Source organism: Nannobrachium achirus (genome assembly GCF_963921795.1).
Source record: "Nannobrachium achirus genome assembly, chromosome: 17".
NCBI classification, from domain to species: domain Eukaryota; kingdom Metazoa; phylum Chordata; class Actinopteri; order Myctophiformes; family Myctophidae; genus Nannobrachium; species Nannobrachium achirus.
In genome coordinates this window covers 62,253,565-62,268,900 of record NC_137824.1, presented here as the reverse complement: position 1 = coordinate 62,268,900, position 15,336 = coordinate 62,253,565, and the positions used below count along the sequence as shown (strand labels likewise).

The window sequence follows — 15,336 nt, the reverse complement described above, 5'->3', positions numbered from 1 at the left end:
ATCCACATGCTCACAACGTTGTGACTTGTGAGCATGTAGATCTGCTATTTTCACAATAGAATCGTGTTATGCAAAATTCCTCAACTCTTAGTGCTCGTCAGGGTGGGGGGTCCCCAGTTAAAATATGATTATTTTGGGGGTTGCGGCCTGAAAGGGTTGAGAACCACTGGCATACACTACCTGTCTTTGGGGATTGCTAATAGGAGTAAGCCACCTGTTATTGAGCTGAATTATTATTATGTAGTCCTGGAAATTGGGTTAAATATTCTGGAAAAGTTTTGGAAATGTAAAAAATGTGTGGGAACCCTGTATAGAGTGTTTGTTCTATATTTATTGTTGTTTTTCTCCTCAAAGCGTCTTTGAGTAAGCAAGCCTACTTGGAAAAGTGCTATACAAATTTCAGATATTATTATTTATTGACTGTTGTCATATTTGAAACCCTGTCTAATCAACTCCATGTCCTCATTCACAGGTGCTGGTCATCATGTACTTCCTGGGTCATTAGGTCATCAATATGTCATGTACTTCCTGGGTCACTACTAGACTAGAGCCACTTTTCCAGTACGAGGCAGAAGCAGAACTTTCCACAACCTGAACCATATTGTTTTGGTTCTGGTTTTGTTTCCCTAGCAGTTTACAGTTTACAGTTTAGGCATTTAGCAGCAGACGCTTTTAATCCAAAGCGACTTACAATAAGCAGATAAAACATCACAATAATAAACAAGATAATATGTCAGTACATCAACAGCGATATAACAAATGCAAATGAATATCTATCTAGAAAACAATATAGTCAGTCAAGAAAAAAAAGGTTCTAAAAAACCTAAAAACAAATGCTAACTAGCTTCATGTATGGTCATTGAGTGTTTCAGTAGTGCTAAGGGTTTAGGTGGAGTCTGAAAAGGTGAGTCTTCAGTCCACGGCAAAAGCTAGCGAGTGAGTCCGTAGTTCTAAGTTCTAAGTGCGACAGGTTCACACTTAGAACTTCACAGGTTCTTGAAAGTTCTTGGTTCTGGAAAGTTCTGGTTCGGCCCTGTAGTGGAGAAGGGGCTTAGGCAAAGATATTTAATTAATGAAGATAGCTCAAAATCATTGGATCCACTAGAGTGCGACATGGTACACACACTCTGACGGCAAATCTCGCTCACGTCCTGTTTACTGGTGCTATAGATCCCGCGAGAGTGTGTTGCTGGGACAGCTAAGGAGCAATAATAAAGTCGATTTTCTCCTTTGTTGTGTCGCTGGAAAAAGCCACTTTAGCACGACAATTGTGGTAATATTATGTGGCTTGTGATGATCTGGTCCAATATTTAGTTCAGTGACCATAGCTTCTGAACTATTATTTTGCTCTGTGTTCACGTTAGCTCTCCCATTGTAAATGAATAGAATCCAAACATGCTTCCGCCTCCTAAAAAGGTATCCACCTACGTCACGCAGAAACGGGAAGTACGGGTCTGTTCCGCCCTCTTGCTATCGCCCTCTTGGGGTTAGGTCATATCAGGTCATGGAGTTCCCAGGTCAATAGGTCAGAGGTCATGGAGTTCCCAGGTCATTTCCAGGACATGTTCCATCAGTTGAACCATCAGCGTCTCCATGGCAGCGCTCTGTGTGACTGCAGAGTGACGGTAGCAGGGTGCATCTTCAGAGCTCACAGCTCCGTGCTGGCAGCCTGCAGCTCACACTTCAGAGCCCTGCTGAGCTCCACGGAGCCTGGGGGGGCTGGGGGACAACATGGAGGTTGCCCTGGGGCCCAACATGGAGGATGTATGGCGCCTGGGCTTGAACATGGAGGAGTGAAGCTCACCCTGGACTGTGAGGTGAGCCCTCGTTCAATGTCATTACTTGCACAAGCAGCAGTGTTGTTTTTGACAGCAAATTTTGATTTAGTTTCACTCATAGTCTTTTGAATAAAAATACTTTTAGTTTTTAGTCATAATTTAGTCTCCTGAAAAGTTTTAGTTTTAGTCTAATTTTTGTCGACTAAATATCATGAGATTTTAGGTGACTAAGTCTGCAGTTGATTTATTCAACTGAAATGTATTTTGGCAGGCCTTGATGGCATCGTAATGACTGATTTTATACTTGGTTGCGTGCTGTAAATAGCAGATCTACAAGCTCCCAACGCGTCGCAGCGCGTCGCGTTGGGAGCTTGTAGATCTGCTATTTTGAGCAAGCAACACCTGAGAGCAACCAAACATAAAATGATTCTGTTCTCCATCAGTCCCTCCTTAACGTTTTAGTCTAGTTTTTATTTTGTTGACGAAATTGTCAATATATTTAGGGATGCCCCGATCAGGGTTTTTTTGCTCCCGATCCGATACCGATCAAATATTATTGCTTCCGATTCGATCCCGATCTTTCCCGATCCGATCTTTTGGCAAGGCATTAAGAAAAAAAAATTCTATTCATTCTATCACTTAGTGCAGCACTGAATCAACAAATTAAAAACAAAGCTTATGAGTAGTGTATAGTGATATAGGCCTACTAGTGCAGTGTTTCTCAATCATTGTGCAGCGGACCTTTGGTGTGGCCTTTGAAATTTGGCAGTGAAGTCACGATTTAAGGACTTTTAAAACCTGTTTAATACCTCAAAAAATAAAATAAAATAGACAGCATCAAAAATAATCAACAAACTATATAAAAACTGGTAAAACATTGGCCATTTTTAAAGTTGAAACAAAATAAGTTAAGAACCAATTAACCAGTCTGCTTTAAAAGTATGCAGTAGCAGCTAGTTCAGTGGTTCTCAACCTTTTCAGGCCGTGACCCCCAAAATAATCATATTTTAACTGGGGACCCCCGACCCTGAAGAGTTGAGGAAGTATATTTTGTATAACACGGTTCTATTGTGAAAATAGCAGATCTACATGCTCACAACGCCTCGCAAAGCGAGGCGTTGTGAGCATGTAGATCGGCTATTTTCACAATTTCTGGCTTTAATATTTGACAATTTGGCCAATGTTTAATTTGTCATTTTAGAGGTATTAAAAAGTCCTTAATTTTTCACTTTCGAAATGTGCAGATACCCTCTATACACTTAAACTTTATGTTGATTTGTTTACTGTTGAGAGAGAAAACAATGTTGCACATTAAGTTAATCATCTGGGGACCCCCCCAAAATAATTTGAGGACCCCCCTGGGGGTCCCGACCCACAGGTTGAGAACCACTGAGCTAGTTGACAGTGCAGAGAGACATAATTGCCTTCCTTTGATCCATTAGCAAGGGGCCAATTACTACTTATTGGCATCAGCTGCCAGCTGTACACAGAGTCTGACACAATCACCTTCCCTCTGCAGTGCTCTGTCTGTCTCATTTCTCCAAAAGCCCTTGAATATGATTGAAAATGATTAAGGATTACTGTGATTATGGTAAGCTTACATTTCATATCGCATTCACCTTACCTGTAACTTTCAGTACTCCCAGAAAATATTTTTTTGAAAAAAAAAAAAAAAAAAAAACTTATTTTTTTTCGATTTTTTTTTCCCCGATCTCCGATCTGATAAAAACGGCCATATCGGCGGCCGATCCGATCACGTGATCGGGATCGGGCAACCCTAATATTTAGTCTTAGTTTTAGTCATCACAGCTTAGTTTTTATTTAGTTTTCGTCAGTGAAAAAAACGCAGTCGACAAAAAAATGTCGTCATAGTTTTAGTCGACGAAATCAACACTGACTATTTAGCGTCATAACATGGAGGCTGTATGGAGCCTGGGGCCCAACATGGAGGAGTGAAGCTCACCCTGGACTCACCCTCGTTCAAAGTTGTTTCAAATATTGTTATTGTCAAGCACTGCATAAAGATATACTGTTGAACATTTTCAAATAAGGCAATAAACGGTGGTCTTATTTTTTAAACAGAAATACATACACACACCAAAAAACTAAAATACATTACATTGAAGAGAACAGACATTCTAAATGTACATTTCTCATAATTGTTTACAACCAAGGCTGCTTTGCATATCCAAAAGTGTACATTCAAAACCAAATAGCCCTTGTTCAATGTCATTACTGTGCGAGTACTGCCATCGGCTAGGTATGTACGGTATGTCGGTGTCCTCTCTTGTTTAAGACCGTAGCCCAATCAGGGAGCAGCATCTCTGAACAGGCAATGAGGGACCAGTATTCCTGGTGATGTCAGTGGTGATGTCATTGGCATCGTCAGTAGGCCAGTCTGAGGTTTGACCCAAAAGAAATTGCAATAGTAATGGTTCAAGGTGTTTTTTATGATCCTTAGGGTCATCCAAAAAAAAAAACATGTTAAAAGTGTCCCATTATATTCTAAGTGGATCAAGGTCAATTCAGGGGGTTCAAGTTTGGACCCACAAAGAATCTTCTTTAAGTAGCATGTGTAACTAGGGGTTTTTCAGTGGTGAGTGCACCTCAGACCTCCTAAAACAAACTGATTCCACTATTCTCGGCCTAAAGCCCAGGAGACATATTATTCCATCACACTTTGCTAGTCTAGGATGGCTCAGGGTAGAAGACAGGGTTAAGGTATTTAGTCACAGGGACAGTACCCTCAATATCTACTGTTATCCTTTTAGCTTTAACTAGTCCTTTACCTGGGGTGAGTGATATATAGTGTTATCCTTTTAGCTTTAAAGGGAAGACCACCCATTTTCAATATTGAACTATGTCAGTTAATATACCTTAGAGGAGTTGTGTGGAAATAGAAAAATCAAACCTCGGTTCAAAGTGAAGCGGTGAATCTTAGTATAGAATTGTCTGGAGAGCCAAATTGTCATGTGAAGCTTGACCAATGTTCAATACTTTATTTTGGACTGGATAGGCCTGGACGTACGGGACAGATAAAACCTGTTCATTCTGAACTGAAATGGCCATATATGGACATGGGACACACATTTTGCTTTTTGAAAAAGCCTATTCATTAATCTGGACTGATATTCTGGACGTACGGGACAGAAAAAAACCTGTTCATTCTGGACTGAGATGACCATATATGGACATTAAACACACATTTTGTTTTTGAAAAAACTTGTTCATTTTGGACTGAAATGACCATATATGGGCGTGGGACACACAAAGCCACTCATTGGAAGCGGTTTTCACCACTAAAAAAAAAGTTCCCCCTCTTCTGTGTTGCCTAGAACTGGAGCATTGATTTTGCGGTTTGTATTGTAAAGTACAACGGTGTGATGTCATCACGCTGTGATTTACAATACAAAACCCCAAATCAATCCTCCAGTTCTCGAGGGGGAACCTTTTTTTCTATTTCCACACAACTCCTCTAAGGCAGGGGTCTTCAACGTTTTCAGGCCGGGGACCCCCAAACTGATGGGGAGATGGAGCAGGGACCCCCTACCACCTCGTAGGGTGGGGGGGTTCGGGGCTACAACATATTTTTTATTTTAAACATGTACAAGTTACAGCGAGCAGGGTGGGCCGTACCACTACCATTTCTAAACATACTACTTATTAACTGAGAACCAATGTCAATATCATCAACAATCTGTCAATTGCATCATGTATTTTTTTAAGCAATAATTTCGCGGACCCCCTGCAGTACCTCGCCTAACCCTAACCCCACCCCCTGTTGAAGACCCCTGCTCTAAGGTATATTAATGAAATATTTCAATATTTAAAATGGTTGGTCTTCTCCTTTAACTAGTCCTTTACCCGGGGTATCATCAGGTGGTAACTCCAGAGGCCTTCTCTACCCTGTTGGACATGATAATAAAGTATTTAATGTATCATCTATTCTAGGTGGTAACTCCAGAGACTGCTCCTATAATAAAGTATTTAAATCATCTACTCTAACAGGTGGTAACTCCAGAAGCCTTCTCCGTCCTCCTAGACATGATAATAAAGTATTTAATGTATCATGTACCCAGGACGGAGATGTGAGAGACTAGGAAAATCTTTTGTACCGGACGCCCTTAAGCTGTGCAACGAGACACATAACGGACGAGTGAAAAGGACTTCCTTCCTAACCTAGACTGACTGAACCATTGCTGTATTGACTTTGACCCCTAAGGACCTTCCAGGGAGAGTGCTCATGTGCGTCTTGCGGTGACACGCTCCCTAGTTTCTTCTTCTCTGAGCTGCTTTTTGGGGGTTTTTCGCACTGATTTTTGACATTGCACTATTAGGTTGTGTTGGTAGTTTCTGAGTATTCTGCTTTGTTTAACAATGACAGTGAGATACTTGTTGCACTAACTAGCATTGACTGTTACGGTCTCTTTTTGTAAGACACTTTATGTATATACTTATATATTATTCGCCCCCTCTATTGATGCACCTTCTCTTTATTGGTACTGTACTGCTCTTGTTTTTTCCTCTTATCTATCTTTTTTCTTACTTCTCTGTAACTTTGTAAATAACTGTATACTGCTGTGCTACAACTGGACAACTGAATTTCCCCCTTGGGATAATAAAGGTATCTATCTATCTATCTATTCTAGGTGGTAACTCCAGAGGCCTTCTCCACCCTGCTAGACATGATAATAAAGTATTTAATCATCTACTCTAACAGGTGGTAACTCCAGAGGCCTTCTCCACCCTACTAGACATGATAATAAAGTATTTAATGTATCTACAGGTGGTAACTCCAGAGGCCTTCTCCACCCTGTTAGACATGATAATAAAGTATTTAATGTATCTACAGGTGGTAACTCCAGAGGCCTTCTCCACCCTGTTAGACATGATAATAAAGTATTTAATCATCTACAGGTGGTAACTCCAGAAGCCTTCTCCACCCTGTTAGACATGATAATAAAGTATTTAATCATCTACAGGTGGTAACTCCAGAAGCCTTCTCCACCCTGTTAGACATGATAATAAAGTATTTAATGTATCTACAGGTGGTAACTCCAGAGGCCTTCTCCACCCTGCTATAATAAAGTATTTAATGTCTCATCTACAGGTGGTAACTCCAGAGGCCTTCTCCACCCTGTTAGACATGATAATAAAGTATTTAATGTATCTACAGGTGGTACCTCCAGAGACCTTCTCCACCCTGTTAGACATGATAATAAAGTATTTAATGTATCTACAGGTGGTAACTCCAGAGGCCTTCTCCACCCTGTTAGACATGATAATAAAGTATTTAATCATCTACAGGTGGTAACTCCAGAAGCCTTCTCCACCCTGTTAGACATGATAATAAAGTATTTAATCATCTACAGGTGGTAACTCCAGAAGCCTTCTCCACCCTGTTAGACATGATAATAAAGTATTTAATGTATCTACAGGTGGTAACTCCAGAGGCCTTCTCCACCCTGCTATAATAAAGTATTTAATGTCTCATCTACAGGTGGTAACTCCAGAGGCCTTCTCCACCCTGTTAGACATGATAATAAAGTATTTAATGTATCTACAGGTGGTACCTCCAGAGACCTTCTCCACCCTGTTAGACATGATAATAAAGTATTTAATGTATCTACAGGTGGTAACTCCAGAGGCCTTCTCCACCCTGCTATAATAAAGTATTTAATGTCTCATCTACAGGTGGTAACTCCAGAGGCCTTCTCCACCCTGTTAGACATGATAATAAAGTATTTAATGTATCTACAGGTGGTACCTCCAGAGACCTTCTCCACCCTGTTAGACATGATAATAAAGTATTTAATGTATCTACAGGTGGTAACTCCAGAGGCCTTCTCCACCCTGCTATAATAAAGTATTTAATGTCTCATCTACAGGTGGTAACTCCAGAGGCCTTCTCCACCCTGTTAGACATGATAATAAAGTATTTAATGTATCTACAGGTGGTAACTCCAGAGGCCTTCTCCACCCTGCTATAATAAAGTATTTAATGTCTCATCTACAGGTGGTAACTCCAGAAGCCTTCTCCACCCTGTTAGACATGATAATAAAGTATTTAATGTATCTACAGGTGGTAACTCCAGAGGCCTTCTCCACCCTGCTATAATAAAGTATTTAATGTCTCATCTACAGGTGGTAACTCCAGAAGCCTTCTCCACCCTCCTAGACATGGTCTACACGTCCAGGCTGGCTCTGAGAAGCTCCAACGTGATGGACATCCTCCTGGCCGCCTCCCACCTCCACCTGAACGCTGTGGTGAAGGCCTGCAAGCTCTACCTGTCCCAACGCAATTTCCCCACAGCGCCCCCTAGAGGCTGGAGGTCCAGCGCTGCAGCGGAGCAGCAGCTCCAGAGGGGCGTGGTCCAACATGTGGACCTCAGTCTGGAGGAGGAGCCAACGGTAACAACCTTTAGCTAGTAACGACCTTTAGTTCATTAGAGTTTGTAGGAATCTTTCTTTACTCCTGTTGTTTAGGTTTATGCAAAGGCTAAAATGTCTTGTAGACTGCATGTTATGTGGGCTGATGTCAGGTCAGTGTAGACCTGCTATGCTATAGTATAGTATGTATAGTTTCATAGTATTCTTGTGTATTTCTACTGTTGACTGACTGATGATATGTCCTTGGTTTACCTACAGTATGATCATAGATTACTATTTCTATGCATCTGATATTAGTGATATATTACCTCATATTGACCTGCTTATTAGCGAGGAGGGAATCTATCACAGGTTTGGGTAAAACGCTCCTTAGAAATATACACAATTAGCCTGTGATTTACAATACATAAGACAGGCTGGATGGAAGATTTCTCCTTCTCCATGGCAAGCCTGTTGGTGAAGCAGTAGTCTCTCGATTACAGACTTCTGCATTGAGCGACAAGCTTTTCCTTGACGATGGCTAGCCAGATTGGTGTAGCAGTGACTGGAGGTGAACATTTACCCCAACCTGTGATAGATTCCTCCTCTCTGCTTAGTATGAAGAGTGTCTGCTGAATGCCTGCTTTACATATTGTACAGTATAGTGTTGTTTTTCCTCTTCGCTGGGGAGCCACAGGCCCAAAAGCTCAAAGAATAGGGTTTTACCTGTGATGTCATGACATACTTTTTATTTTAGTTTTTTCTATTAATTTGGTCATTAAGGTACACAGAATGAGAGGCCTGCTCTGTCGGAAACATTGCGAAAAAAGGTTATGGCCATTTGTATCACTGTCCCATTGACTTCACTATACAGGAAAGAAACACACCAAAATAAATATGCTTTAAGTAGCATGTGAGGGGTCAAACTAGGGGTTCTTGATGATTCTGAATCCATTGCAAGCATTGTTTTGCATGAAAAACATTCCTTGGGCTAGAAGACGGACCAAAATAACGGTGAAAAGTGATGACTTTTCATCACCTTTCGTGTCCCTCTACGAGCCTCGGTTGGGGAGATACATGCTAGACTCCTAGCCCATTGTAAACACTGCAGTGTATTTCCTGAAGAGCTCGGCAGTGTATGATCTGGGCTTTGATTGGCCGGTAGGGAGACACGTGTACATGATGCATATGACGTAATTTTGCCGGGAAAAACAGCCCCGGTCACGGCCACCAGGGCTCAGTAGAACACATATAAAGAAAAGGCTTTGGGAGCTGAAATGAACAGAGTGGGTGTTCTAAAACTTTAGAGATTTAATAATTAGGACAATTTTAAGATTTGTTTTATTGAAAAAGTTACATAGTATAGCTTTAAAGCATATTTTTTCTAAACGTCAGGTCGGGTCGGGTTTGGGAAGAGTTTGAGAACTCTTTCACAGAGTAAACGTAATAAAATAATACAAATATATAAATATATATTATTTTGTCATTGAGCCCGGGGACCAATTAGCATATATTTTAGGCCCTGGGTCAGGTCTGGTCCAGTCGGGTCTGGTCCAGTCGGGTCTGGTCCAGTCGGGTCGGGTCGGGTCCAGTCGGGTCGGGTCGGGTCCAAGCAGAAATTGAGAACTCTTGTGCTGATGTGCTCTTTCTTCTTATCACCCGATAAAACCGACCAATCAGCTCCCTGAGCCTGAGGGAGTGGAGATGGAGGTCAGCCAATCAGAAGGAGGAGGAGGAGGGGGGGTGAAGCGAGGTGTCCAGGAGGAGGGGGAGGAGACGAGGCCCCCTGGTGGCAGCAAGAGGAGCTGCAGGCGCTCTGAGGAGGAGGAGACACACGGCTCTCCTACGGTGAGCGGCAGCACCGGAGAGGAGGAGCTGCAGCGCCACCTGGTGGCCGGAGGAGAGCAGCAGGAGGAGGAGGAGAAATACGAACCACCCAGCCAATCACACAGCTCCGTTCAGGACCAGGGGGGCGGGGACCTAGAGAACACCGTGGTGAAAGTGAAAGTAGGAGAAGAGGGAGAGGAGGAGGATGGGGGGATGGAAGTGGAGGTGAAGAAGGAGAACTCTGCTTCTCCAGACCCTCCTTCTCCTCTCTCTCCACCAGGGGGAGACAGTGAGCACCTGGACGCCTTGAGCCACGCAGCCTTGGGTAAATGATTTACCTGCACTTGTTGCATAAGGATCTACACTATGTCCCTTATGTCCCCTTATGTTCTTATGTCCCCTTATTCTCCTTTTGCACAAAGTAGTGCAATGCAAGATAGAGGGCGCCAGATCCCTTTGAGTCACACCCTACCACTACTTCCTGTTCATCCACAGAGCATTGATTCTAGTCGTTTTCTCCATTAGATTTATTTTCACTTTTTTCAACTTTTATTACTTACGATGGTAAAAAGATGAGACAGATAAATAAAATGTATTAACTCATACAGGGCCAGATTTCCAAAATATGAATATGAATGTGCGCTTATAACGCCAGGAAATAGCTATTTTGTATCCCCCCAGACCACCTTAACCAGACCACCTTAACGAATGCACGTTCACCATACCATACCACCAGATGACCACTAGAGACCACCATACACCATACACTGACATGGTCCCATGTTAAGCCTGTTTAAATCCACATAACAGGATGAGACGCTGACTTGGTCCTCATTGACTTAACATGGACGGGCCGCCGGTCACCATTTCAGCTCAATACTGTTCAATTCGTGCTTGATCGTCTCAAACCACCATTGGTATGGGCATCGGGACATATATAGATGCCACACAGAAAGTTTCAGAATCAAAATCCGACCTAGTGAAGCTACGTGAGGGTCGGATGGTTGCATTGAGGCTAACGCTAGCAGAGGCCTGTTGTCAACAGGAAGCCCTGGTTTAAAGGTGACGTCATAATCGTATCCTTTTTTTTCACGGTTTACGTGTGGACATTAGCTGAGGTAAGCTAACCATTTCGCTCCGTCTATAAACACATATTAAAAGCTTAAACAATGCTTTTATATAAAAGTCGCTCCGAGTCGCTCGGCACCAAACGCCATAGTGAACTAGTCGCTCGTAAAGTCGCCCGGCGCTAACTGAGTTAAGTAATAAAAGTTGAAAAAAGTGAAAAGAAAGCACTTTAATCTGATGGAGAAAACAACTAGAATCAATGCTCTGTGGATGAACAGGAAGTAGTGGTAGGGTGTGACTAAAAAGGGATCTGGCGCCCTCTATCTTGCATTGCACTACTTTGTGCAAAAGGAGAATTATGTCTCTTACATGTTGTTAGAATGATCAAGTCAGACGGAAACATTAATGGTCAACCAGCTCTGATGAGATAGTGTTATTATATTGCAGCACTTTGCATCATGAGTGGTTAAGATTGGCTTTTAAAGATTTGTTGTTGTTCTTGTGACCAGGAGACGACCTCCAGACAGCAGGTGGCAGCGACGAGTCCATGGACGGCCAAGCTCTGGACAGCCTATCAGAGCCTAGCAGGGGTCTGGACAGCCTATCAGAGTTGGCCTTCTCCTGCTTCCTCAACCCCCCCGCCGGGTCATGTGACAGCATCATGGAGACGCTGGAGGCGGAGCAAAGCTTAGCCCAGCTCACCGCCGCCGCGGTGAACGCTGCTACCGAGAGTTTAGCTCACTACAACGCTACCGCTAACGAAGGTTTAACCCACCTCACCGCTAACGCTAATGAAGGTTTATCCCACCTTAGCGCTAATGCTAACGAAGGTTTATCCCACCTCACCACTGATGCTAGTGAAGGTTTAGCCCACTTCAAAGCTAGCGCTAATGAAGGTTTATCCCACCTTAGCGCTAATGCTAACGAAGGTTTATCCCACCTCACCGCTGACGCTAGTGAAGGTTTAGCCCACCTCAGCGCTAACGCTAACGAAGGTTTAGCCCACCTCACTTCTAGCGAAGATTTAGCCGACCTCGCCGCTGCGACGTCGACCTCCAACGATGCCGCTGATGAAACGGCCAGCGAACAAATAAACCCGGAACTTCTGCTAAACCCAAAACCAACACTAAACCCTGAAGCAACGCTAAACCCAAAACAAACGCTAAACCCAGAATCAACGAACTCTTTCAACTCGTCTTCCAGCGTTCCTTCTTCTTCTTCGTTGGTTTTTCCCGTGGCGTCCGTCCCCTTCCAGCACATCCTGTCGTCCCGGGATGGGCGGGGCTTCAGTGACACGCTCATCCTGCGCCCCGCCCACAGCTCTGTGGGGGCGGGGTTTCTGGCCCCGCCCCCTCCCGCCGCCGCCGCTGGGGCTTCTGGGAACGGCCGCGGAGCAGGGGGGGGGTTCCGTCGCATCGCCCCTAAAGCCACGCCCCCCGGTTCAGAGGATCCTACAGACCCCGCCTCCTCTTCGGTAGGCTGTCTAGTCGCAGTTATTTTTTGCAGTTAGCCACACCCACAGTGTTGGGTGAATGGTAAAAGGGGAGGGGATGAGTTTATGATGTCATTAAATCTGTGTTTTTCAATCAGTCCTTTTGACTCAGGCTTCATTTCAGGAAGTAAACAAAAACACACCTGGTGGTCTGTTAGAGTATTGTTAACTCCATAGACACATACAAAACATATTATAACCACACCTGGTGGTCTGTTAGAGTAATGTTAACTCCATAGACACATACAAAACATATTATAACCACACCTGGTGGTCTGTTAGAGTAATGTTAACTCCATAGACACATACAAAACAGAAAAAGTACAAAACTATGGCACCACCTCTTTAAATATGTGCAATGTTTAAAGGAGTCATTCCGACCAAAACAAAAATAGGGTTAAATCTGCCTTTTATCATACCCCTTCATACCTGCTTTAGTCGATTTTTTTCATGCTAGATTTCGCTGGCCCTCTCATAACTAACAGAGTAGACTTTATTCTAGTGCGGTTATTTCTTTAGCTTTTACACAACATCCTGAGACCAACCAAACCGCTGTTTTGACCTCACAGGCACCCTTACTTGTCAAACAGACGAGAAGATCCTCTGCTCCTCCCCTCCCTGTGTAGGCTCTCCTCTCCCTGCTCTGGTGCAGAGCAGAAGCCGTTGAGCAAGTAAGGGTGCCTGTGAGGTCAAAACAGTGGTTTGGTTGGTCTCAGGACGTTGTGTAAACACAATCCAATAAAAAAAATACTAACTTTGAAGCTAAAGAAATAACCACACTAGAATAAAGACTATCTACTCTGTTAGTTATGAGAGGGCCCGCAAAATCTAGCAACAGGGGCAGCTGTTTCAACAATAAAAAACAACAATCATCATATTAATTGCATGACTAATGAATGGTCAGCGTAATGAGTTCTCCTCCTCCTCCTTCTGTCAGGACGCTGCAGCTTCTCGTCCAGTTCTCACCAGAGCTTCAGAAGACGTTCTGTCCAAGTGTAAGAAGGCTGCGTCGGAGGACAACGTCCTCCTAGTGGAGGGAGAGAGGAAGTACGCCTGTCGCCTCTGCTGTAAAACCTTCCTGAACCTGACAGACTGTAAGAAACACATCAGAGTCCATACTGGAGAGAAACCTTACCCCTGTCCTTCCTGTGGGAAACGCTTCAGTCAGAGCTCACACCTCTACAAGCACTCTAAGAACACCTGTATGACCTGGAAGGGGGGAGTGGGTGGGCTGTAGTCTCCAGGAGTTAAAAGTTCTCAGTCCTGGGGACTGATTTCAGTCTTGAGGATTCCATAGAGGCTACAGTATTTCTGAGATCAGTGCAGATCTCCAAACTAGGGCCTTAACGAAAAGGTTCACGACTTCATTACACAATTTAACTCTCACCAGAGAAAGTCGAAGTTGAAAAAAAGAAAAGGTAGAAAAAAAAAACGTTCTATTGTGAAAATAGCCGATCTACATGCTCACAACGCCTCACGTTGTGAGCATGTAGATCGGCTATTTTCACAATTTCTGCCTCTATATATTTGACACTTTGGACAATTTGTCATTTTAGAGTTATTAAAAAGTCCTTAAATTGTCACTTTAGAAATGTGCAGATACCCTCTATACACTTAAACTTTATGTTGGTTTGTTTACTGTTGAGTGAGAAAACAATGTTGCACATTAAGTTAATCATCTGGGGACCCCCCAAAATAACTGGGGGGTCGTGTGTGATGTGATGACGTCATCAAACGATAAAGTCGACTTCAACTCAACTTTTTACCGCGTCGAGTCAACTTGCAAACATCACAAGTGGTTAATGAATGTCCTAGTCTACAAGCACTCCAAAAACTCCTGTATGAGCTGTAAGAGTCCTCTGCTCTGACGTCGTTCTTATGCCAATTTAGCCCCCCGTTTACACTGGCAGCCAAATCCAGCTTGAATCAGATCTGTGCCACATCCAGATTGGAGTCCGATTGGTTTAAAATATAAACCAATTTTTGGATTCCAATCTGGAATCTCCCCGCTGACAGGCTCCACCCCCTTCCCATAGGAGTGACATTTAGCCCCTCCTCCCACCTGGGCTCCTCCCCTGAACAACACAGACCAGTTGTGTTCACATCGACGCCCCACAAAGCCTGATGAACCACCGTGGATTCAAACCCACAACCAGGACTTTATTACTGCTCCACCTAGTGGTGGTGGGAAGGGACTTTATTACTGCTCCACCCGAGTGCCAAATTAATCTTTATTATTATGTATATGTTTTAATGCTAAATACAACTGTCTGCACTGGAACAGTGATCTGGGTGGTTCCACTCTACAACACATCCCACAGGCTCTGGTCTGATCAGTCTGTATGTGTTGGTTTCATGTCAACAATCCCAAATAGATTCTGGACTTTGATACGGACCATCAAAAGATTTAGTTCCAGAGACCCTCATAAGACATGCTTGTTATTAGTTAGTGAGGTTAGGGACTAACCAGACAACCAGACTATTGTTCTTCAGACAGGATTGGTCATCAATATATCATATAAAGCAGGGGTCTTCAACGTTTTCAGGTCAAGGACCCCTTAGTTGAGACTAGAGAGATGAAGCAGGGACCCCCACAACCAGTTCATAGATTCCACATAGTGTCATTGTTTGACAGCACAATCATCAGTGTATTTTGGATTCATGTCAATTTGTGTTTTCAGATATTTAACCACTTGAACCGTCAATACTTAATAAACTTGACCTTTCACTCTGTACTTAGTTTGCTCTTTTCCCCTCTACACCAAAGCTCTTTGCCGAAAATAGATCTGCTATTTTTGGCTA

The 15,336-nt window shown here is 43.2% G+C and overlaps 1 protein-coding gene across 1 annotated transcript; it reads left to right on the top strand.

The window, feature by feature from the left end:
• Window positions 1-1,535: 1,535 nt before the first annotated feature.
• On the top strand, window positions 1,536-13,771 carry LOC308302594 (zinc finger and BTB domain-containing protein 5-like; the record flags this gene model as incomplete). The annotated part of the gene is made up of 6 exons (XM_080746850.1): window positions 1,536-1,817; window positions 7,923-8,189; window positions 9,828-10,299; window positions 11,552-11,754; window positions 12,298-12,516; window positions 13,472-13,771. The coding sequence occupies 6 exons, from the start codon at window positions 1,536-1,538 to the stop codon at window positions 13,769-13,771; spliced, it is 1,743 nt and encodes a 580-aa protein (XP_080602976.1).
• Window positions 13,772-15,336: the final 1,565 nt, after the last annotated feature.